Source organism: Hippopotamus amphibius, chromosome 9 (assembly GCF_030028045.1).
Source record: "Hippopotamus amphibius kiboko isolate mHipAmp2 chromosome 9, mHipAmp2.hap2, whole genome shotgun sequence".
In the NCBI taxonomy this organism is placed as follows: domain Eukaryota; kingdom Metazoa; phylum Chordata; class Mammalia; order Artiodactyla; family Hippopotamidae; genus Hippopotamus; species Hippopotamus amphibius.
The window spans coordinates 113661751-113685920 of NC_080194.1; the positions used below are offsets into that span (position 1 = coordinate 113661751).

The following is a 24170-nucleotide window of genomic DNA, read 5'->3' on the forward strand; positions in this document are numbered from 1 at the left end:
GGGTCCACGAAAGTATTACATTCTCCCTGACCACCGTGACTGGTTCAGGAAGAGATATGTAACCCTGGCCAAAATCAATTTCAGATCTTTTGCTAGAGTTATCTGCAAAAAGATAACCTCTTTCTGTTGGTTAAGAGTAGCATGGAAGGGAATTCCTAGGTGGCACAGTGGTTAAGAATTCACCTGCCAATGCAGGGGACACAGGTTCGAGCCCTGTTCTGGGAAGGTCCCACATGCCACGGAGCAATTAAGCCTGTGCACCACAACTATTGAGCCTGTGCTCTAGAGCCTGTGAGCCACAACTACTGAGCCTGTGTGTTGCAACTACTGAAGCCCACACGCCTAGAGCCTGTGCTCTGCAACAAGAGAAGCCACTGCAATGAGGAGGAGCCCCCGTTCTCAGCAACTAGAGAAAGCCCGTGTGCAGCAATGAAGACCCAATGCAGCCAGTAAATAAATTTAATTAATTAATTTTTTAAAAAGAGTAGCATGGAAGCCTGGAACTGATGGAGGCTTTTGTCTGCCTGAGGAAGAAATCAACATGGAGGAAAGCAGAGCTGAAAAGACATAGAAAATACTGATGACATAATATAGGCTCCTGGATACAGCCATGCCTGAAGCTGGTAAACCCAGGACTCTTCAATTAGAGTCAATAGATACTCCTTTTCTACTTAGACTAGTTTAGGTTACCTTTTTGTTACCTGCGAGTGAGAAGTTTGGCTAAAAAGAGCTAATTCTTAGGGACAAAGGCTTCAGGTGGAAAGCACATATTAACTGCTAAACACCCAGCCTAAAACTGTTCTGTGACTCTCTACTAGCAGCCAAGGCCTCATACAAACAAATGCACACATCCTATACTTAAACCACTCTAAAAATAATTACACAGGCCTCAAGACAATAAAGGGTTTGTTATGCATCAAAGGGAAGCAAAGCATCTAAGACCCTACACTCAGATCCCATACCCTCAGTTTAGCCACCATCAGTAAGAATCTACGTTAATCAATTAGTTTTTTTTTTTTAAATTAAGAAGACTTGATGATTTCCACCTACTCGCCCCACCCCCGCCCAGTACCTACCATGCTTCTGCACTGAAACTTACACCAGTGATTCTCCTTTTAACCTACATCACTGCTACAAGCCCACCTTCTTCACAGCTGTGGAAACTGAAGTTCAGATGGGTTACGTTACGCTAGGTTACTCAAGAAATACAGGTAGTTGACTGAGCTGGGATTATAGGACTGCAAACTATAAAATCTATGCTAGACTAATTCCAAGTTTTGTCACAACTTCATATTCAATAGCAAAAGAGATCATGGAAGTAGAAGCAATTTGTCTACTGTAAACTGCCAATCAACTGTTAGGTTTATATGATTACACTGAAAGTATCACCAGTAAGACGGTGATTCATTGTGCCATCTGGGAAAAAAAAAAAAAAAAAGAGGTAGGAAAATAAAGGTAACTACGACAGCTATTCCTGAGTACCTACCACATGCTAAGCACGCTTGTGTGAATTATCCTATTTAGCAATCCTGCAAAGCACTGTTCATTTAGTCCTGAGGAAACCAGTCTTGGAGAAATAAATGACTCTACCAAGATCATGCAAATAATAAGTGGCAGAGGTGGGATTCAAATTCAGATGTGACTCTGCGACCTAAGCCTTAAGGGCTCAAACAACCCTTAGTATCATCAACATCCAACTCCCACTAGCTCAATGTTCACCATTCTACCTTCCTCTCCACAGATACAATGACCATGAATCCTCAAGTGACACAAATGTGATATTTTTTCCAAGGCAGATGACTCATCAAAAGTCTACATGAGATTCATTTTTAAAACCTTTGTAAGAATCTTTGTATATAAATTTAGAAATCAGGAAAAAAGGACTTGGACTTAACACACACCCCTCCTTCTAGCTCCAGAAAATTGGTCTCTAAAACCATGGACTCTAATTGGACTTACCCACTGAGAACAGGGTGCCATGTGGTGGGCCAGATAGTTATAAAATGGACATGCTGGTTTACCCAACACTTTCAAGGCATTGCTTCAGCTCCTGGAGGGCACCCCTCAAACAGCCCTCTCTACTGACCTTACCCTACAATATCCACACTGAAAACTCCCAAGGCCCCAGCCTCCAACAAGCACAGACTTTTATACTTCTGTTATGCCTGCCTGAAATGCCTTTGATCCTTCCCCCTCTTCCCCTCTGGATCTCTCAAATTTGCTCATTTTTCAGGGTCCAAACCAAATGGTAGCAAAATTAACACTTTTACAGCAGTACTTGCCGACCCTTTTCACACCATGGCACACAGAAAACATGATAATAGTTGTATGGCAAACTAAGGTAGAAGGACAAAGCTGCTTATAGCCAGAAACAACTGGCAGGGAGATCTGGCTATCCCAGGCCCCTCTCATTTGCCCTGATGCCAAGGGCAACCAAAACTTCCAGAAACTTCCAAAACACGGTACACCAACTTCTGTTCTGGCACTTGTCACACATACACCCAGAGAGTATTTGTTTCACTTGTCTCTCCTGCCACCCCATGAGCTCTCAGAAGAGAGGGATGCAGTTTCATTCATCTTTATATTCCCAGCAACTAGCACAGGGCCTGGCACCTACTAAATCCTCAAAATAGACTGTAGAACTGAACTGAATCCTGGTGACCTCTTAGAAACACTGCAACAATTCTGAAGCCGGCCTGTTCAATAGCTTCCCTTCCCTGCCCCAGAAAAATTAGTTGTAATCAACATCCTCTTAAGAGAGGCTGTCTACTTACCACCTATGGAGAAGAGGTACTTTCCCCTTTGTAAAGTCATTCATTCAGTAACATTTATTAAGCACCTACTCTGTGCCAGGCATGAGAGGTATACAGCAGTGAAAGAGACAAACTGTCCCTGCCTTGCTCCTAGGAAACGTGCAGCCCAGAAAGGACCACAGATATTAAACAGTTTCGTATACTTGTTTGTAGGTGAAATAATCACTCTAAAAGGGATGAAACAGAATAGATAAATGGATAAATCTGAATAATGACAGAGAACGCCAAAAATGAAAACAGAAGTTCTCAGGCAGAAGGACTGACCAAGTACCAAAAATACCTACAACTGGACACCCAGGAGTGAAACTTCAAAGCCTCAGAATAAACATGTGCTGACTGATGGAGGAGGAGGAGAGAGGGGAAGCAAAAGACACCTAGAATAACTCAAGGTGTTTGGCCTAAGCAACTGGAAGAAAGAGAAAAGTGAGGAAAAGTGAAAGGTAAAACTCAAAATGTCAGGAAGAGCAATGAATTGAAGGCAGAAATTTGAGAGTTACGCACAATAGATGGTATTTATATTTAAACGCCAGGAAATGAACACAGAGCAGAGATCTAGGATGACGCTATGCGGCAGTACAACCATTAAAGGTAAGGAAGAGGAGCAAGAATCAGCAGAGAAGCCAGAGAGGGCTGAAGCTAAAGGCAAGAACGTTCCACAATACAAACGAAAAACGCGTTTCCAGAAGAGGCAGCGACTAACTGCATCAAATACTGCTACGGGTCTGAGAACTAATTTAACACCGAATTTGGCGACCCAGAGACGACTGGTGGCTATGACCAGGCGCTAATTCAGTGCAGGAGTGGGGGCCAAGGCCTGACTAGAGAGGGTTTGGAGGAGAAAAGGTGCTAGTCAATACAGATTGAAATCTGGGCTGCAAACAGGAGCAGAGAAATAATAAGGCCCCGGGCTGAATGGGACGGAAAAATGAGATTGGTTAAAATGGGCATATCTTGAGCAAATAACAAAAGCTGCCAAGGTTCGGGGCGCATCCTCTGCCCTCCGTTCCTCGCACCTGGGCTGGCTACCCCACCTGGCCCAGCCTCCGCACCAAGCTCCACGTGCTGCGGCTTCCCACCCTCGCAGGGCGGGCGGGCGCACGCGCAGACCTTACAGAAGGTCGGTGCCAGCCCTCCCTCTGCGCGCCCCGCCTCTCTCCGTCCAGGGCGCGTGCGCACCGCCTCTCAAGAGCCGCCTCAGAGGCCCGGGAACACGGACCCCCGGCCCTCGGCTCCCGCCATTCCCCGGGCAGGGGTGGGGGGCTGGTCCCAGACCGCAACCCATACCCACCTACCGAGCCACGGGTGGAACAAGCACGTCGCACTGGAAATTGCGACGGCGGGAGCAGGCGCGCAGTCCCTCGAATGCTTTTCAAAGTCTGCGGATACCAACGCGCTTGCGTTCGAAGATTCGCGGCAGGGCGATAACCACACACGCTTTTTCCCTTTTATGAGCTAAGTCGCAGCGCGCAAGACCCCTCTACGCATGCGCCGTCTTCCTCTGCGGCGTGCCGCGCTGCCCCTTGGGAAATGTAGTTTTCACTTTACACCCTGTTCCCTACTCTACTGAATCTTATTTTACCGAACGTGGGTCCTTGTGTGTTTTCGGTATCCTCTTCCATTCCCCAACGCCTCAATAAAACAATAATACTTTTAAAAAAAAAAAGCAGATTGTTGATACAAGCGGGAAGCAGTGGGCATATGAGAATGCTCTGTACTTTCTGCCTCAGTTTTGCTGGGAAACTAAAACTACTCCAAAAAATAAAGTTTATTTTAAAATTCTTAAAAAATAAATAGAAACAAGCAGATCTGTAGACCTAGAAATCGTGCTTTTAGGGAATCTTCCCAGGAATGTACCACAGTTGTGTGAGCAAATATTTAACTACAACGGTTTATATCCTAGTATCTTATTTCTTACATAACCCCTACCAAAGTTTATAATTACATATAATTTTGATTATTTGATACATTTGCCAGCTCAATAAGGTTAGGATCATCTGTTTTATTCATGTATGTATCCCAGGTACCTAGCATAGTGCCTGGTATATAATAGGCCTTCAACGTTTTTTTATTCATTAGAAGAATCTCAGACATCAACATAAACTGTTTCAGCCCAAAACTTAATGTATCATTTTCTTCCATCAAGCTTGCTTTTCTTTCTGTGTGTATCACTGGTTAAGTTTTCAAAGTGTTTTAGACTGTTGCCCATATCGTAGGAGGTAGCTCTGTCTTCCCCTCCACATCCAAATTTCTCAAAAGAATCATCTATCCTCAGTTTTCATTTTCTCACCTTCTACTTGGGAACAGTGGCCCAAGCCAGCAGCTGGGCGTTACCCTTGACATCACTGTCAGGGTCTGAGAATGGGTTGAAAAAGAGTTTCCAGACATAAGGCAGAATGTAAAGAAGATAGGATTTATTAAAGAGAAGGGATGCTGCTAGAACAGCCGGCCGACTTCCTGGTAGCCAGGGAAAGTTGACGATGAGCATGGGTTGCTTGTCTGTTTTTATAGCCAGGGAACAAAGGGACTTGCGAGTCATCTGCTGTTTGGGTAGGGTCTGCACGCTTCCAACGTGCAGATGGGGAGAAGAACGGGACGACTACCTTTCCTTATATGGGATGGGAAAGGAGCAAGGCAGACTGCTTGGGAAAACAGTATGCACTGGTTGCTGTGTAACAGAGTGGAAAGGGTCCGGTAACTCTCTGTTCCGGCAGTGTTGGCCCTTTGTGTTTATCTTATTCTTTGTCCTTGGAGCCCACTACAATCACACTTTCCCTCCCTTCCCATATTCAATCACTAAGTGTCTTCAGTATAAAAATAGTAACAGCTCTTATTTGTTGGGCATTTACTACGTATCAGTTATGTCATATAGAAGAGAGTTAGAACTGTGGAACTGACTAGAACACTCCCTTTGTCTGGGCAGCACAGTTCATTCCTATGAAAAAGTTACAGCATGGCAAAAAAATCTGGGCCTTCTCCATCTATCCTTTAGAAGTCTCATCACTTCAGAGCATCACATCTGAAAAGCTTTTCCAAAGAGGCTTGAAAAGTCACAGCAATCTTCACGAAGGTCTCTTGAAGGCATGTGGAGAGAGTTACATACCATACTCTCCTAACAATCCCTTTACAAATTCCTCCCTGGACACAGAGTTCCACTGCTGAGGGCCATGCTCGCATCTTTGTTCTTTGCTTCCTCCCCCTTCAGGACTGGCTTGTCACATGGGGGCTTCAGGTGCCTTCAATGTAAAGCCAGCCTCCAATCTCTCAGCTGGTCCGTGTTCATGCCCACCCATCACCCACTTGAGCGAAACAAAAAGATCTCTCTTCATCCTGACCTCCCATGGCAGGCAAGTGGGAGATATTGTAACTACTGTGTTCACATTTAATGGTGTTTTTCCTTGACACAGACAAAAAAACCATGTCACAGCCAGAAGGTGGCATACTACGCATAGAACCCAATGGAGGAAAAGGATGAAATAAACTGACTCTTAAACTTCCTTTTCCCCTTCCTTCTAAAACAGGTCAAACATTGCTGAGATCTAGCATGTATAATGGAGAGAGTAAAAGTTCTCCATAATCCCAGTTGAGGATATAACCTCTGTGGAGAGCTTGGTACACATCCCATTGCCCACCTCCCTTTTTTCAATCATAAAATAATTTTTATTACAGAAATAGAATTATAGATGTGCTTGCACAGCAAATCCTTGAGCTCAGGCTTGCCCTGGGGTGAGGGAGTGGGAGGGTGGAGAATAGGGGGGTGATGGGGGGGCAGGGTCTCCCTGGGGTACCTGGCCCTGGGCAGGCACCCAGTGGTGGGAGGGGCACTAGGTTATGCCCTGCAGGGCATCAGGCTCCACAGCTGTGTCCTGCTCTCCCACCACCTGCTCGACCTGCAAGGCGCTGGTCATCCCCAGCAAGAGATTATTTGAATAGATTTTCCTCTGTAAGGATGAAGTGATGTTTCAGATTAACAAGCCACCAAGCGGCACTCAAAGATTATTCTGGTCGACCTCCAGGATCCTCTTGACTTTCCTCAGAATGCATCTTCGAAGACCAGTCCTCCACAGGGGGTCCCAGGAACACATCACGGTCCAGGTGTGGTCCGACAAACAGTCAGCTAGACCATAGGAAACCTGGATTGGCCTTTATACAATCAAGGATTGTTATCCTGTCCAGGAAAGCGCCAAAAATGACAGTGTGATATCGTCCACCTGGTTTTTCAACATATAGCTGGACTTTAAAGACCTCTCGGTGTTTATTCCATGGAGCATCTGCCCAACTGCTCAGCAGAGAAGATGAGTGAGGACAGCTCCAGGTGAGCCTGTGAACCCGGAAGTGACATCACACACAGTGGCCCCAGCTGGAGACGGATTTGAGGCTTGAGCAGATGAGACTCTTCATTGGAGGTCAATATCATAATTTTAGGAAGATAAACATCATTGTGAGTTTTTTGTATGTATGGACTTTGGACTACTCAAGCTTCTTTACAAAAGGAAATTGAATGCAGAATATATGGTCATATGAGCTGAATATGGATAATTCATATACTTCTAAAGTCTGTTTGGCTCTATTCTTCATACGTGTGCAGCTGTGTACTAAGCGCCTTATCGTACCAAGGGGTAAGGGGTCTGTAGGGGCCTGTGTATGGAGGCATATTTATTACTACATCGTTGAGAATTTTTTTTCATTTTATTTATTTATTTATTGGCTGCGTTGCTTCTTTGTTGCTGCATGTGGGCTTTCTCTAGTTATGGCGAGCGGGGGCTACTCTTCATTGTGGTGCGCGGGCTTCTCATTGCAGTGGCTTCTCTTGTTGCAGAGCACAGGCTCTAGGCACACAGACTTCAGTAGTTGTGGCTTGCGGGCACTGTGGCTCGCGGGCTTATTTGCTCTATGGCACGTGGGATCTTCCTGGACCAGGTATTGAACCCGTGTCCCCTGCATTGGCAGGTGGATTCTTAACCACTGCACCACCAGGGAAGTCCTTATTGTTGAGAATTGATGGTGATAATAAAAAAGCAGATGATTTAAGTCAGTTTACAGACAACGACCCCTTTCTTGACTGCACTAGAGTGTCAGGCTGTGTCCACTGTGCCCTTTCTACCACTGATAAAGCGACCCCTTAAAGTCCCTTCCAGATTTAAGAGCTCTATGGCATGTCCTGATTGATATAAAAATTTTAGCTTAAATGGAAGTCTATACTATGAAGTGATTATTCCTCTAAAAAGATGTTTTATGCAAATCAAAACTACAATGAGGTACCACCGCACACCAGTCAGAATGGCCATCATTAAAAAGTCCACAAACAATAAATGCTGGAGAGGGTGTGGAGAAAAGGGAACCCTCCTGTACTGTTGGTGGGAATATAAATTGGTACAGCCACTATGGAAAACAGCATGGAGCTTCCTCAAAAAAACTAAAATGAGAGTTACCACATGATTCAGTAACCCCACTCCTGGGCATATATCTGGAGAAAACTCTAATTCAAAAAGATAATGCACCCCTGTGTTCATAGCAGCACTGTTCACAATAGTCAAGACATAGAAACAACCTAAATGTCCATTGCCAGGTGAATGGATAAAGAAGATGTGGTACATATATACAATGGAATACTGTTCAGCCATAAAAAAGAATGAAATAATGCCAGTTGCAGCAATATGGATAGACCTAGAGATTTATCATACTAAGTGAAGTAAGTCAGAAAAAGAAAGGCACATACCATATGGTATCACTTATATGTGGAACCTAAAATATGACCCAAATGAACTTATCTACAAAACAAAAACAGGCCCACAGACATAGAGAACAAATTTGTGGTTGCCAAGAGGAAGGGAATGTGGGGGAGGGATGGATTGGGAGTTTGAGATTAATAGATGCAAAGTATTATATATGGAATGGATAAACAACAGGGTCCTACTGTATAGCACAGGGAACTACGAGAGTGAGTCAAAAATTACCCGCACTCTGGCTGTAGAATTTATTTTAATTAACTTTTAGAAAAGACAAATACAACATTTTCGACAATCTCCTTGCTTTTCAATACACTTTGTCCATCTGTCAACAAGCTTTCCTATTCCCTCACTAAAAAATGTTTTAGGCTGAGCTGCAAGCCATGAATGCACCGCTGTCTTCACTTCTTCATCGGAAGTGAATCTTTGTCGTCGTAGGGCTGCTTTCAGGGGACCAAACAGGTGAAAGTCTGATGGAGCAAGATCAAGACTATAGGGAGGACGCTTTAACAACCCAAAATGAAGTTTCTGCAGAGTGTCGACGGTGTGGGCAGAAGTGTGCGGACGTGTATTGTCATGCAAGAGCACAGCACCCTTGGATATCAGTCCTCTGCCTTTAATCCAAAGTTTAGGCTTCAGCTCTTCAATAAGCATCTCTATCCATTCAAACACTTCTTCGTGACAAAACACTTTCTCCATACTGCACACAAAGTCTTCGATAAATAACGGCACCAGGTACATCCTCAGACCACAAAAAACGAATCACTGCCCGCTGCTCTTCTTTTGTGCAAATCACAAATGGGGCATCACCACAGTCACAAATGAACTGATGTAACACATTCACACCTGCACAGCAGTGACTGAGGAGACAGTAGCCTTGAACTGAAAGTGCTGACAAGACGGTGCGGCCAACAGAAGTTTTAATATAACCAGAGTGCAGATAAGTTTTGACTCACCCTCGTAGATTCAATATCCTGTAATAAACCATAATGGAAAAGAATATGAAAATGAATATATATAAAAAACTGAATTATTTTGCTGTGCATCGGAAACTAACACAACATTGTAAATCAACTCTACTTCAGTAAAATAAATTTAAAAAAAAAAGACATTTTAAACAATAGCATTTGGAAAAATCTTAATATCTACACTGGCTAAGCATGAGCCATGCACGTTTTCTTTTATCTATGTGAGAAAATTGATAGACATGTTGAATCATCATATACTTGTCCATAGACTTAGAGAGACAGGTAATATTTAAAAATAGCACTGAGCTGGGAGACAGGAGACTACTGTCTCCTAAATCCAGGACTAACATTCCCTTGTCCTCCAGCTCCTCTGGTTAACTAAATGCACTACACTTTCCCCACTGTGACCTTCCTGTGACACTGTTCCACAGCCTCCTGGTCTATCTCACTTCTGCTCATCCTTTCCAGGTCAGCTAACACATGACCTTCTCTGGGAGTTACCCACGAGTGTGGATTATGTGCACCTTGCAGCTTGAATGTGCTTTTCGCACATTATTTACTACACTGTATGGTAACGTGTTGGACACTGGCTGGTCTATGAGCCTGTTCAGTATGGGTACCACGTTCTGCTTACTTTTGTATCCTAGCACCAAGCAAGTGCCTGGCATATGGTTAATGCCCTAACATTTGTAGAGTGGAGAGTGTCAGCCTCTCTGGTCCTTACTTCCTCATCTGTTAAAGGGGGTTGGGTTTGCTGATCTCTAGGGAGACTTCCAGTAACAGAATTTCTTATTCTAAAGTCTTCTATTGTTTTATCTGGTCATGTGTCTTCCTTAATTACCAGGAGAAATGTGTGACACCTGTATTATGCTGAAAACAATGTATTACTCATTATCTACATTATTTCAATAAAGATTTGGGTTATAGTATACATGATGTTCTGTAAACTACTTTTTTCATTTAACAATGATTTATGGACAATTTTCTTATCAGGGCTAGATAAGATGTAGCTTATTCTTTTAGTGGCTACAGAATATTTCACAGAAGGATGCTGATCAGTCACCGACTAATGGACACTTAAGCTGTTTCCAGTTTTTCACTCTACAGACAAGGCTGGGGGCATTTCAGTAGGAGACATCTCAGGGGGTATGTGCATTTAACATTCTTATCAACATTGCATCCATTTATACTCAAGGTCGTGTTATCACACAGCCAGGAATAATTCCAAGCACAGCAGCCAAGCTTGAGGGTTTCTCTGGACTTGGAGCTAAAAGGTCATAAAGACGTATCCTGTTTCACCTCACTGAAGCTTCGTGAGTTCCCTTGGTATACAGTGATGTCACCAGCTCACCTTGGGCACATATCCTGCCTTCGAGGGAAGCTCCTGATCCTTTGAGCCAAAGACTTCTGCACGTCCCTCAAGCTATCTGGGCTTTCCCAACTTGGATGGTTTAACTCCTGGAGCTGGGCATGTCATGCTGTCTTTCTCACAGTGGTTCCTGTACAAGCTTCACTGCCTCCAGGAAGTCTGCCCTGATCCCCTTCCCAAGCCCCTCTACCTGCCCCACCACCGTCCCCTGCTGGGTTAGGTGTCCTCCTGAGAGTCCCCCCAGCCCCCTGTGTTTACTCCAGGCTGATCATACTGGGTTGTAATAGGCATGCCTGGAAATCTCCTGGAATGTCACGAAGGTATGGTCACAAGCAGAAAGAAAATAGACTTCTTTGTGGCTGGCCTATGGTTAATGGCCTAACCACACCTGGAGGCTAGAGGATGAAAAACACACCTCTTGACTTTTCTCATTGAATCATCTTTTGGGTCCTACAGGTCCAGCTGATGGGTTCCCCAAAGTCCCCTCTCTCTTGGGCACCCTCCCTCTGCCTGCCCCTCACCCCCAGGGTCTCGGCTTCATTCTACCAGCACGTGCATGATCAAGGCCAGGGAGACCTTCTTTCCTGGCTCCATGAAGGACAGTCACGTGCCTTCACGGTTCTCTGTGGGACTAGGATTGGACCTCTCAATTCCTTCAGAACAGAGCATCTGGAAGCTGAAAAAGCAGTATCAATCTCAACGTAGCTCTGTGTATTCAAATAGTCACTTATTGAGCACTGACTGGGTGTCAGGCATCAGGCATACGACAGTGATAAGACAGACAAGATTCCTGCCCTCATGAATAACGATAACGATAGCTAACGTTATTGAACGCTTACTATGTTCTAGGTACTGTGCTAAGTCTTTATAAGAATTGGTAAGGACCAATTCTCACAACAATCCTCCTAGGTAGGTACTATTATTAATCTCATTTTACCAATGAGGAAACTGAGGCACAGAAAGACTAAATAACTGGTCTAAGGGCATACAATTGGCAGAACCAGGCTTCCGACCCAGGAGTCCTGCTGCAGAGCCTACTCCTTTAAGTGCTAACTAAACTAAACCAGCGACTGTATTCTAGTGGGGACAAATCATGGAGAAGTAAACAAATAAAGAGATTTTTGATTAGTAATAACAATGCCTTTGAGAAAGTAAAATGAAAAGGTAGTGCACTCAGGATGTGTGGTGTTCGGTATAGGAACGTGCACTATTCGGCTGAAGATCCACCTCCCCCAGAAGGCGCAGAGCTTCCAGAGGGCGCAGTGTGTGTAGTTTTGTGCGTCTTCAGTGCCTGGCCTGGTCCCAAGCAGGCACCGATCGTTTGCAAGGGAGGGAGGAAGGAGGAAACTCTGACAGATGCCTCCAGACACACAGCTGTCACACCTTTGCTGGTGTTTGGTCAGCTGTGCTGACTTAGAGCCCCGGAACTAGGGTCAGGTAGACCGTGGGAGGAATCCTTCACCGCTCACCAGCTGGGTGACCTTGAGCAAGTTGCTCTCTGAGCCTCGGTTTTCCTTCTTTGAAGACTGGGGGAAATAGCAGTACACCACGATCTGGGTCTGGAGGAAGCCTTTCCACACATCAGATTCTGTTGCCGTCTCGCTTTACAGATGAGCAGGCTGAAGGTAAACCCGGAGTCCTGGTGGCAGAGGTGAATCAGCGAAAGACCGTCCCCTAGAGGCAGCCCGGGAATTTGCGTGATGACCTCCTGTTGGAGCAGGACAGTCAGTTGTACACAGAATTGTCCCACATCCTGCAAGATGTCTGACTGTCCTGCTAGACATTCACAAAGTTATTTTAAAAAAACATCTTATTTCAATGACCCCTGAGCCTACAACCTACCCTATCTCATGTCATGCTAGAGGGAATTATTTAGCTACTACACTTACTGATAAATAAAGCCCACCACGCTGCAAGAACTTCATATTTCCTAATTTCTCCACCTTAATTTTCCTTGGTGTGTTATTTATTTATTTATTTATTTAGCTGCACCAGGTCTTAGTTGCAGCAAGCGGGCTTCTTAGCTGCAGCATGCAGACTCTTAGTTGTGGCATGCATGCGGGATCTAGTTCCCCCATCAGGGATCGAACTCAGCCCCCTGCATTGGGAACCCAGAGTCTCACTCACTGGACCACCAAGAAAGTCCCAGTGTGTTCATTATTTTTGTTTAAGTTACAGTTATTTTCTTCTTTCTCTTATCACCTGGTCTGTTATTATTATCCCTACTCTTTTTTTATTCAAGCGTCCTCCTGTGTTCACTTTCATTTCCTGGATGTTAAAGAACTCACAAATCACCCAAATCTGGAAAACAGAAGCTAAATTTAATTTTGGCTCAGGCCAGGGAGAAAAGCAAGCTGAAGTGTTGCTCCTTGTTCAACAGAGGACAAGACTGATTTATTACTGGGTTATTATTCCAGGGAAGAATGGAGTTTAGGTAATGTTGAGATGGAACAGCGTTTCTTTTTTTTTTTTTTTAATTATTTATTTATTTATTGGCTGTGTTGGGTCTCTGTTGCTGCACACAGGCTTTTTCTAGTTGTGGCGAGCGGGGGCTACCATTCATTGTGGTACGTGGGCTTCTCAATGCGGTGGCTTCTCTTGTTGCAGAGCACAGGCTCTAGGTGCATGGGCTTCAGTAGTTGCCACACACAAGCTTAATAGTTGTGGCACACGGGCTTAGTTGCTCCGTGACATGTGGGATCTACCTGGAGCAGGGCTCAAACCCATGTCCCCTGCATTGGCAGGTGGATTCTTAACCACTGTGCCACCAGGGAAGTCCTGGAACGGTGTTTCAATGGGCTTACAGCAAAGTGGGAATGTGAGCAGGGCATTAACACCTGCCCTGGGCTGAGAAGGTCCTCTTGCACTGGAAACCATGGAGTTAAAAATAAATAAATAAATTGGAATGTTGTGTCTATGTCCACTTTCTCATGTTTCTTATCCGAACCCCTTCCTTTAATTCATATTAAATTAGCACAGGGACTTCCCTGGTGGCGCAGTGGTTAAGAATCCACCTGCCAATGCAGGGGACATGGATTCGATCCCTGGCCTGGGAAGATCCCACATGCTGGGGAGCAACTAAGCCCATGCGCCACAACTACTGAGCCTGTGCTCTAGAGCCCACGAGCCACAACAGCTGAAGCCCCCATGTCTAGAGCTTGTGCTCCACAACGAGAAGCCACTGCAATGAGAAGCCTGTGCACAGCAATGAAGACCCAACACAACCATAAATAAATACATAAATAAATAATAAATCTTAAAAAAATAATAAATTAGCACAGACATCTGTTTACTTCACAGTGTCTTCTAAATCAGTATATCCGTGGTTTGAAATACATATTACTTTCCTTTAAATTAATTTCCTTTTATGTCTCCTTTACATTAGGGAGGGCGTTCTATTGAGTTGTTTGGAAACTGTGTGATCAGCTCCTACAGCGCAGCTTACACTGCAGCAGGTGCTGTTGCAGGTGCCTTGCTATGGATTATCTCATTTGATCCTCTCCCCAACTCTGCGAGGTAGATAGAATTGTTATCATCCTCAGTTTACAGGGGAGAAAACGGAGGCACAGAGAGGTGAAGTGACTTGTCCAGGGTCACACAGGATGTAGTGGATCAAAGGTTTGAATCCAGGGCTTCTGGCTCCAGAATTGGCTTAACCAGTCTGCTAGCCTCCCTCTCAGGGGTGGGAGATTACCTAAGGCCCCCCAGTTCAGGATGTTAAGGGGGGGCGTTTCTTATTTAAAAAAAAAAAAGGAGGGTGGGGTGTGATCAGGGTGAAAATCCACAGCATAATGCATAGTGAGTTGTACCCCCTCCCGGCTCAATCTTCACTTCATGTTCTGCCACCAAGGTCCTGAATCTGAGCCAGAGGTGGGTGGGGGGATGGGGGTCAGCTGCGTGGCCATGACCCCCAGCCCAGGAGGGGCACACAGCAGAGGGTGGAAGATGGATAGGAAGGAGTCAGCCAGGTGAGGCCCTCCGTTCCCTGCTGCCTCCATCCCAAGGACTGTTTATGCCCAGACCCTGCCTCTTACCTCCTCCCCTCTAGGGGCGGGGATCTCCTTGGTGGAAAAATACCCAGCTGGGCGAGCCCCGGTGAGAGGGAGGAGGCAAGGGGGGCTGGGACTCATGGGACCGGACCGACTCTTTTCCCCTCCCGTGACTGATGTTTACTGGGCTGGGTTCTGGGAAAAGGCCAGATTGCATCAGACAGGGCCTGAGGGGCTGGAGCCAGACTGTGGGCTGAGAAGGCCACGTGGCCTTATAAACGGGGGCCGATGAACTGGGAGGTGTCAGCAGAGCAGACACAAACAAAGCTTTAGAAGACGAGAGAGGGAGACAGAGACAGACAGACAGACAGAGAGGCAGACATTATGGCCACCTTCCCGAGAGCAGCCAGCCCGTCCAGGCAGCCTCCAGGCCCAGAGGATGAGGACCCCAACCTGGATGAGTACGACCTCTACAGCCTGGCTCATTCTTACCTGGGTGAGGCCTGGCCCTGCCACCTTCCTGGTCCTTCCATTTCCAATGCCCCCCCCTCACAAACAGCCTGACCCAACCCCCCCTCCCCAAACTAGGATCCTTCCTTGGGCTGCTGCCCACCCATCACCCTTCTCCAGCCTGTTCCCTTGACCCCTCGAGTCACCCCTTCTAAGCGCAGTCCTACTCAGCCGTGGGTCCACACGCACTCCTAGAATATTGGAACAACGACAGATCATGGCGGGGAGGGTCCCTCATTCCACAGATGGGGAAACGGGGACAGTGACTGGCCTAAAGCTACGTGGTGATGACCCTCAGCCTCCTGACTTTAACCCGAGCTCTTTCCACCCCTGCCCTCCGGACCCCCTTCGGCTCACACCTCTGCCCACCTCACCTCGGACTCTCCCCTCGGTTCCCAGGAGTAGGAGGCCGGAAAGGTCGCACCAAGAGGGAAGCTGCTGCCAACACCAACCGCCACAGTCCTGGTGGGCACGAGAGGAAGCTGGTGACCAAGCTCCAGAACACAGAGCGGAAAAAGCGAGGGGCACGGCCCTGAGAACTTGAGGTAAGGAGTCAATCCCCCCCACCCCCGACCCGGCCCCAGTCGAGGTCCCTCTGCCTGGAAAGGACAGACCTGAATGTACAAGGTTGGGCGCGGCGGAGGGATCCAAGAATTGTTGTCTCAACATTGAGTACAATGAGACGTGTTTGAGTTTCCTAGTGACCAGAGCAAAAGGGGAAATAGACCCTTTCCAATTGGAGCACAATTTGGTTTACAGAGCGGGAAACTGAGGCCCAGAGATGGTAGGGTCTTTCTCTGAAGTCACAGAGCAAGTAAGCAGGAGAGGCAGAATTAGAACCCAGGCCTCTGTGCTTTTACCACCTGCTTTCCTTCCCCCAGATGCGGTCGGAGGACGGACACCCCACAGCAATGGAGACAGGACTGCAGAGGAATCAGCCCCTGGGGGTGGGATCCAGGCCTGCTGGCCCCACCCCCACCCCCAGGACTTACCCCACCTGACCGAGGTTCCGAGGGACCACCAAGGAAGCACCCCCAGCCCCCGAAAAAGGACAAGATGGGGAGCAAGAGGCAGAGAATAGAGAGAGGCAGAGTCACAAGGTTACCCCCCAAAAAGAAGGAAGAAACGGGCGCTCCCCCAGGGTGACAGCGACAATAAAAATAAAGTACAGTAGCTGAAGCCTGTGTGTGTATTTCTGTCCTCTCTCTTTGTGTGGCTTTTTGGGTACACATTTCTGGCTGCAAGTGTCTGCATTTGCATGAACCAATGAGAGCATTTTGGTGAGTGTTTGTTTTTGGTTCTGTGTCTGGGAAGGGGTGTTTCTAATTTCGTATGGGCGTAGGGGTGAGCATTTTTTTTTTTTTTGTATACGTGTATTTTGGTGCATATGTTTCTATGGTTTCTTTATGAGGCGCAAGGGAATTTCCTCTGTTTCTTTGCAATGCTGCCCATGAAACAAGCCCCCTCCCCAGCTCCTCTCCACTTTCGGGATAACCATCTTGTCGTTCATGCTGTATTCACATAACACCACCTTTTGAAGTGAATGTCATTTATTGGTGCCATCTGCAAAATGGCGGAAACTGAGATTTAAAACATTTAGGGGGACTTCCCTGGTGGTCCAGTGGCTAAGACTCCACGCTCCCAATGCAGGGGGCCCGGGTTCTACCCCTGGTCAGGGAGCTAGATCCTGCACGCTGCAACTAAAAGATCCCACACGCAGCAACTGAAAAAAAAAAAAAAAAAGATCCCACCTTCGGCAACTAAGACCTGGTGCAGTCAAATAAATAAATAAATAAATATTTAAAAAAATAAATAAATAAAACATTTGGGGATTTGTCCCAAGTTACTCATAGCTCAAATTCAAGGATTCCCATTGTCCTCAAGTGTGAGGTGGGTCCCTTTGCCAAGGGGGCTGCCAGGACAGGGTCCTGGAAAGTCAGCTGAGAAGGAAGATTCTTACCTAGTGTTATCAGTCTTGGAGCCAGACTTGCAGAAGAACGTGGAACATATAAGAGGTGTGATGGGAGCTGAGAGGATATACTGATTGAGGTAGAGACTTAGGTTGCTGTAATGAAGAGGCAAACAAAATGGGATAGAACGTTCTCTCTCTGTCACATAACAGCTCCAAGGGTAAGTACTCCTGGGCTAAAATGGCAGTCCATTGTGTCGGGGATTCTAGCTTCTTTGGGCTCCTTTTTCTGCCACCCTTAAAACATGGCTACCACTTTGCAGTCCAACCTAGCTGCTCCAGTGCTTGCCATCTCATCTGCATTCCGTTTATGTAAATGGACAGGGAAGGGACCAGGGGAGGCCACACTAATTTATTTTTAAGGCCATAACCTAAAAGCAGAACACGTTGTATCTGCTCAGAATTTAGACACAAAACCACACCCAACTACAGGAGAGGTTGAGACATGCAGTATTTAACTATTTAGCCACATGCTAGCCCAAACTGGGGGAGGGCAGGATTTTATTATTGAAGGAAGCAGGAGAGAGTGAATGTTACAAAAAAACTAGCAAGCGACAAGCCGTAAGGGGTGGAGAAAACCTCTGTCTAGCCCTGGGCATAGCCTTTTCCCCTTTCTCCTGTCCCTTCTGGGCTGCAAAACTTGGAGTTAATTGTTCTTAGGGACCCAAGAATATGGACAGGGGAATAAGGCAGCTGTTAGAGCAGTAACAGATGTACAGCAGATTAAGACCAGCTTGAACCTTTAAGAACCTTTATCCATCAGCCTCCCTTGAGTCCCACCTAATAAAAGTCCCAGAATCTCTGACCTGGGAAAGACATCAAAAGGCATCTCGTCCAGCCTCACCCCATTTCACGCTGGGATTCCCTCTGCTTGCTTAAATACCACCAGCGATAGGAAACTTGCTACCTTCGTGTTGCCTGATTCCTTCTCAGAGTCACTCCTTAATGTCAGCTGAAATCGGACTCTCCCACCTGCCCCTTGAGCAAGCTTCTGCTTTCTGGTCCTCTCTGTCAGAGATGATTTTAATCATACCCATCTTGCAAGGCTCAGCTCTTCAAAGTCTTACCTCATTTGCCCTCCAGCATCTGACTCCTTGCCTCCATCCCAGGGAGAGACCTTCTCTGAGACAGCACCCGCCGCAAACCTGTGCCCAGAATCTCACAGTCATTTTGACATGTAGCTCCTTCAGATTTTCCCTCGAACCCATCTTTTCACGACAGATTATTTATTCATTCAGTTAATGTTTATTGGATGCCTACTCTAGTACCAGGGCCTGGCTGAAGGCATGCATGCAAGGAGGGACAAATAGGACCCTGATAGGATTGGAACCAGGCCTTAGGGTCAGCGTTAGCTCTTGAACTCAGGAGGCATCACTGGGCAGTAGCTCTCTGCCCAGGACAGATGTGGTGCATCAGCTTCAGAAAATCATAGCAACAGCTCCCGTGCATTGGGCTACTACTCTGTGACACGTGTTTTACAGGCATTGTCCCATTTAATCCTTATAATAACCCAATAGGCATAGTATCATTAGTCCCATTTTTACAGACCAGAAAAGTGAGGATCAGAGAAATTAAGTAACTTCGCCAAAGGCACACAGCTGCAGCCTACAGAAGCTGGTATTTTAAAATCAGGTCTGTATGATTTTCAAAGTCTGGGTTTCTCCGTTTTTGACTGCATCCCTGAAAAGAACTATGTACTGACAACAAGGAATCCTAGATGCTAGTTAATTTCTGGTCAGTTACTCCAGCCTGAGCCTCAACTTCCCCACCTATCAATTGCTGAGACTATCCTCTCTTCTGTCAACTTCAAAGGAGAAAAGAGGCTGAGAAGCGTTGTGTCTCTAGCTGAACCTGGCCACTCCCTGGGGAATGGGTCCTTTGACACTTGCCAGGAGGCCCCCCCCACACGACCCCTCACTCCTGGCCTCTGATTGGCCTTCCTTGGCCTTGCCCTTCCCTGGCACAGCCTCTGCCTGGGAGGCATTTAAGTAGCTGTTTCAGGAACCAGACAATTCTTGGAATTACAGAATGCTCAGATCTGTACAGCCCCACACTTTCCCCTTTGCCGAAGGGCAAATCAAGGCCTGGGGTGCAGGGGACTGGGACTGGCTTAAACTCACATGAAGACTAGGGATCCGGTCAGGATGAGAACCCTCTAGAAACTTCCTCTTCTGTTCCATTCCTTTCTTTGTCATCTCCTGGTTGTATGTAATACCTGTTTTCCCAATTTCTTGGGTTCTGCCTGAGAAATGGAGAGCTGCCTGACCTCTCTTTCCCACCAGGGGCTTATGGAAATTTCCCATCAGGTTGCCACAATCCAAAGGATTCCTGGCTCCTTGCAGAGAATCAGGAAGGTCACCGTGTGGCTCTTTATTTGCTTATTTTCATCTGCCCATTCCTTTCTCAAGGGCCAGCTCTCAGATGTATATTTTTTAAAATTTCAGAATCACCCAAAGTTGATTTTCAACCAGCATCTTTTTTTTTTTTTGGTTGCATTGCTGTGCTTGGGCTTTTCTCTAGTTATAGTGCACTGTGGGGGCTACTCTTCACTTTGGTGTGCAGGCTTCTCAGCACAATGACTCCTCGTTGCGGAGCACGGGCTCTAGGCGCGGGGGCTAGTAGTTGCAGCACGAGGGCTCAGTAGTTGTGGCTCACAGGCTCTAAACTGCAGGCTCAGTAGCTGTGGCACACGGGTTTCGCTGCTCTGCGGCATGTGGGATCTTCCCAGCCCAGGGATCGAATCCATGTCCCCTGCATTGGCAGGTGGATTCTTAACCACTGTGCCACCAGGGAAGTCCCTCAACCAGCACTTTTTAAAGGTGATACTAATAATAGTCTTTGTCCTAGATACCATTATTGATGACCTGCCTCAGGGTTTTCCCAGCTTCACCTTTCACATGGCACTTCTGTGAGTTCTGCCCTGTGTGCATTCAAGCTACCCCCTTATTTACTTATCATTTTAAAAATTACCTTTTTTTACTCAAATGTATCTAAAAAGAAACTACAATGACTATCAACAATGGAAGCCCCCAGTCACTTGTCATAGTTAGAAGATAACTGTAAAAAGAAACACCTAACTGTAACTTTAAGTCCACCTGTGCACTGCCTATGACAACTTTGTGTATTAAGAGTCATAGGTGTTTAGGCTTCTCCGGTGGCCCAGTGGTTAAGACTTTGCACTTTCCCTGCACGGGGCACAGGTTAGATCCCTGGTTGGGGAAGTTCTGATGCCTTGACATGCAGCCAAAAAAAAAAAAAAGAAAAAAAAGTCATAGGTGTTTATACTTGGGGGAAAAAAAATCGGTTGTTCAGATACTGTGCCAGGATCTTTGCATACATAGGAGACGGCCTCATGGCAATCAGCCAGGAGTTAAAGAAAATATTAATTCCTGGCTCCCTCTCCTAGAGATTCTGATTTCATTGGTCTGGGGTGTAGCTTGGGCACTGGGACTTGAAAAAGTGATTCGAACGTGCAGTGAAGTTTGAGAATTGCATTTACCAAGGAAGTCACAGCAAGAGTTCCCACCCCACATGTTCTCCTTACAGTATGGCCCTACTCCCCCTGCATCAAATGGGGGACATGGGAATATATCTCTTCCTTCTCAACATGGGAGGACTTCTCTGACCGACTTGACTGGTAGAGGACAGCAGAAGTGGTGCTTTCATGAAACACCATGTGCTTCTACCTTGGTCTCGGTGGTTCTTGAACCCCACCCAGCCACCCTGCTGTGAGGAAGTGCAAGATTAGCACACATGAAAGACAACATAGAAAGGTCACATGTTGTTGTTGCTCTGGCCTTCCGTCTAGCTGAAGTCCCAGCGGAAAGCCATCCCTGACCTCCAGACATGTGAGTCCAGGGAGCCTGCAGATGGATCCAGCCCCAGCTGTCAAGTCACCTCCAGCAACTGAATCTTCCCAGATGAGGCCTGAGATTCAGTGCAGCGCAGACAAGCCACTTCCAATTCCCCACCCGCAGAATCTGGGAGCATAATTAAATGATTGTTTCATACCATTATGTTTGCGGATGGTTTGTTATACAGCCATAGTGACTGGACCAGCCTCAGACTCCCCCAGACCCATGTCCAAATCCCGCCTGCAAACTTGGCTGTGACCTGCGACAAGTTATTGAATCTTAATTTCTTCATCTGTAAACCCTCAAACACTCACCTCACCTCTCCCTGCAGAATGGTGTGGGTTGTTTTGTTTGGTTGGTTGGTTCTGGTTTTTGGTTTTTTTACAGCTTGCAGGATCTTAGTTCCCTGACCAGGGATTGAACCCAGGCCCAGACCCTCGGCAGTGAAAGCAGTAAAAGCATGGAATCCTAACCACTGGACCACCAAGGAATTCCCACCTTCCGGAAGGTTTTGAGAATGCAGGGAAACTGTGTTTTTCAAGCACTTAGCAGGGTACCTGAAAAAGAACTTAAGAAGGTGGCAGAGTGGCAGCTGACAGCATGGGCTTTGGACCCAGACTCAGTGGGTTCAAGTCCCAGGTCTCTTACCATCTCTGTCTGACCTCGGGCTATTTACCAGAACTTTCTATGCCTCCATTTCCTTATGTGTAAAATAGGAGTGCCAATAACATTCAACATAGGACAGTTGCTGTGATTGGGTTAATGCTGTAAAATGTAAGCATCATGTGAGTGAGCTATTAAACCAAGGATACAGGGGCTTCCCTTGTGGCGCAGTGGTTAAGAATCCGCCTGCCAATGTAGGGGACACAGGTTCGATCCCTGCTCCAGGAAGATCCCACATGCCGCGGAGGAACTAAGCCTGTGCGCCACAACTATTGAGCCCGTGTGCTGCAACTACTGAAGGCCACGCACCTAGAGCCCATGCTCCACAACAAGAGAAGCCACAGCAATGAGGATCCCGCACACCACAACAAAGAGTAGCCCCCAGTCACAACCAAAAGAAAGCCCGCGCACAGCAAAAAAGACCCAACACAGCCAATTAAATAAATAAATAAATAAATAAATAAATTTATATATTAAAAAAAAAAACAAGGATACAGAAACATAGGTCAGGTGTGCAAGAAATGTGATCTGTCCGTTATTTACTTGAACCGATATTTCCTGTTCTGCTGGTGGCAGGTGTTTGAAGGGATTAGTGTGTGTTTTTTCTCCACTCCTTTTCCCCGGAGTCCCCAGCAGCAGAGTTGAGAAGGAGCATGAATCCTCTTGGCCTTGACATCCTCTTGGTACACTGGCATCTGCCAAGATGTCCCTCCTCCCCCATCCCATCCCCACCTTCCTGTCCTTTCTGTCTGTTCTTTACTGTCAGCCCACATAGCCCCTGCTCCTGGTCTGTGTCCCTTGGGCCACCTGCCACAGACTTTGTGTCACACTGGGGTGCAGAAGCACTGCCGGGGTCTGTCCACCTGGAAAATGAGGGACAGTGCCTTCCATCAAATCTCACCAAACTCGTCAGAATGGGCAAGACACAGGCATCTTTTCTTAAGGACTTGTCTAAGATCTCTCTGTGTCCTTTCCAAATTGCCTCCTTCCTCCTTGACTTGGGAAGTATTTTAAAATTTGCCCACCCCCACCCCATCTACCTTACTCTGTGCCCTCATGATTCTCTGTGCCTTGAGTCCCCTAAGGCTATTGAACTAAAAAGCAAACTTCAAAGACATCCCTTCACTGTATCCATGAAAGCCCTCACTGATTAAACAGCAATGGCATGAACGTAAAAGGAAGAGGGGGGACACTCCACCTTGGTTTGTAGATAAAAATATTATATAGCTACAGTGACTTTTATTATCACATTGAATATTTACCAAAGCCCTGTGGGAGGGAAAAGACCCGGGTCATGGTTTTACCACCTGTCACAGGTTGACCCAGGAATAGACCAGATGTGCTGACACCCACACCCGAGCTTTCTAGAGAGTTCTGTCATCTTCAGGGAGTCCGGGGAGAGCAAGCAAAGAAACGCGCGTACTTCACTCCCCCGAGTCCCTGTGCAAGCAGCCAGTCTTGACCGAGGAGACTGCTCCCCCGAGGCTGGACCCGCAGAACCCAGGTCTCTGAAAACCAGAAGCACCGCCTTTTCTTTGTAAAACAAGGTTCTCTTTGCTGTTCTGATTACAAAAGCAGCTGATGCTCTAGAATCAGAAGATAACCTGTAACCTCTCGTTCCATCCTCTTGACCTTGACCAAACATGTTCTCCTTCCAACTTTGGCAAAACACTTAAGTTATAAAATCAATCACTTTGTGGAATGTTCACACCAGCTCTATGCAAACTTACCCTGTTATCTCTTTTCTGGAGAACAGTTTGGAGAGTTGTTGTTTTAGCGGTTTAAAGAAAGAATCATTTATTTACTCAACAAATATTTATTGAGCCAAAGAATACTCTAAAAGCTACGGATACAGTGGTAAACGAGCTCTTTCCTCATGAAACTTACATTGTAGTGGGGGCAGACCAGTGATCTCAAGTGAACAAACAAAAACAAGAATTTCAGCTTGGCTTGTGCAATTTAAAATGCCATAGCTGGGACTTCCTAGGTGGCGCAGTGGTAAAGAATCTGCCTGCCAATGCAGGGGACACAGGTTCGAGCCCTGCCCTGGGAAGATCCCACATGCCACGGAGCAACTAAGCCCGTGTGCTACAACTATTGAGCCTGTGCTCTAGAGCCCGTGAGCCACAACTACTGAGCCCATGTGCCGCAACTATTGAAGCCCACACGCCTAGGGCCCGTGCTCCACAGCAAGAGAAGCCACTACAATGAGGAGCCTGCACACCACAATGAAGAGTAGCCCCCGCTCTCAGCAACTAGAGAAAGCCCGTGTGCAGCAACAAAGACCCAATGCAGCCAATAAATAAATA

At 46.5% G+C, this 24170-nt stretch overlaps 2 protein-coding genes and 1 long non-coding RNA gene across 4 annotated transcripts in view; 1 reads left to right on the forward strand and 2 right to left on the reverse strand.

Annotated features, from left to right (window-relative positions):
• The window catches only part of SGF29 (SAGA complex associated factor 29), a 29434-nt gene extending 25121 nt beyond the window's left edge, over positions 1 to 4313 (reverse strand). Inside the window, exon 1 of one of the 2 annotated variants that reach the window (XM_057749991.1) lies at positions 4106 to 4313. The gene's annotated coding sequence lies outside the window, so the exon portion shown is untranslated. Of the gene's footprint in view, positions 1 to 4101 lie in introns of both variants that reach the window. The other variant, XM_057749990.1, reaches the window with a different exon arrangement.
• Positions 4314 to 8786: 4473 nt separating this feature from the next.
• On the reverse strand, positions 8787 to 18267 carry LOC130829472 (uncharacterized). Its single transcript, XR_009047535.1, has 4 exons — positions 18151 to 18267; positions 17336 to 17440; positions 12346 to 12584; positions 8787 to 9513 (listed from the first exon to the last, which is right to left on the reverse strand). It is a non-coding gene; the product is annotated as an uncharacterized LOC130829472 (long non-coding RNA).
• Positions 15106 to 16554, forward strand: NUPR1 (nuclear protein 1, transcriptional regulator). Its single transcript, XM_057696024.1, has 3 exons — positions 15106 to 15361; positions 15775 to 15920; positions 16257 to 16554. The coding sequence occupies exons 1-2, from the start codon at positions 15250 to 15252 to the stop codon at positions 15909 to 15911; spliced, it is 249 nt and encodes an 82-aa protein (XP_057552007.1). The 5' UTR covers positions 15106 to 15249; the 3' UTR covers positions 15912 to 15920; positions 16257 to 16554.
• Positions 18268 to 24170: the final 5903 nt, after the last annotated feature.

Bases quoted from the DNA above. Each gene is read 5' to 3' on its own strand.
- NUPR1 (XM_057696024.1), top strand. From the start codon at position 15,250: ATGGCCACCTTCCCGAGAGCAGCCAGCCCGTCCAGGCAGCCTCCAGGC. The intron at 15,362-15,774 runs GTGAGGCCTGGC...CTCGGTTCCCAG, and splicing joins CCTGGCTCATTCTTACCTGG to GAGTAGGAGGCCGGAAAGGT.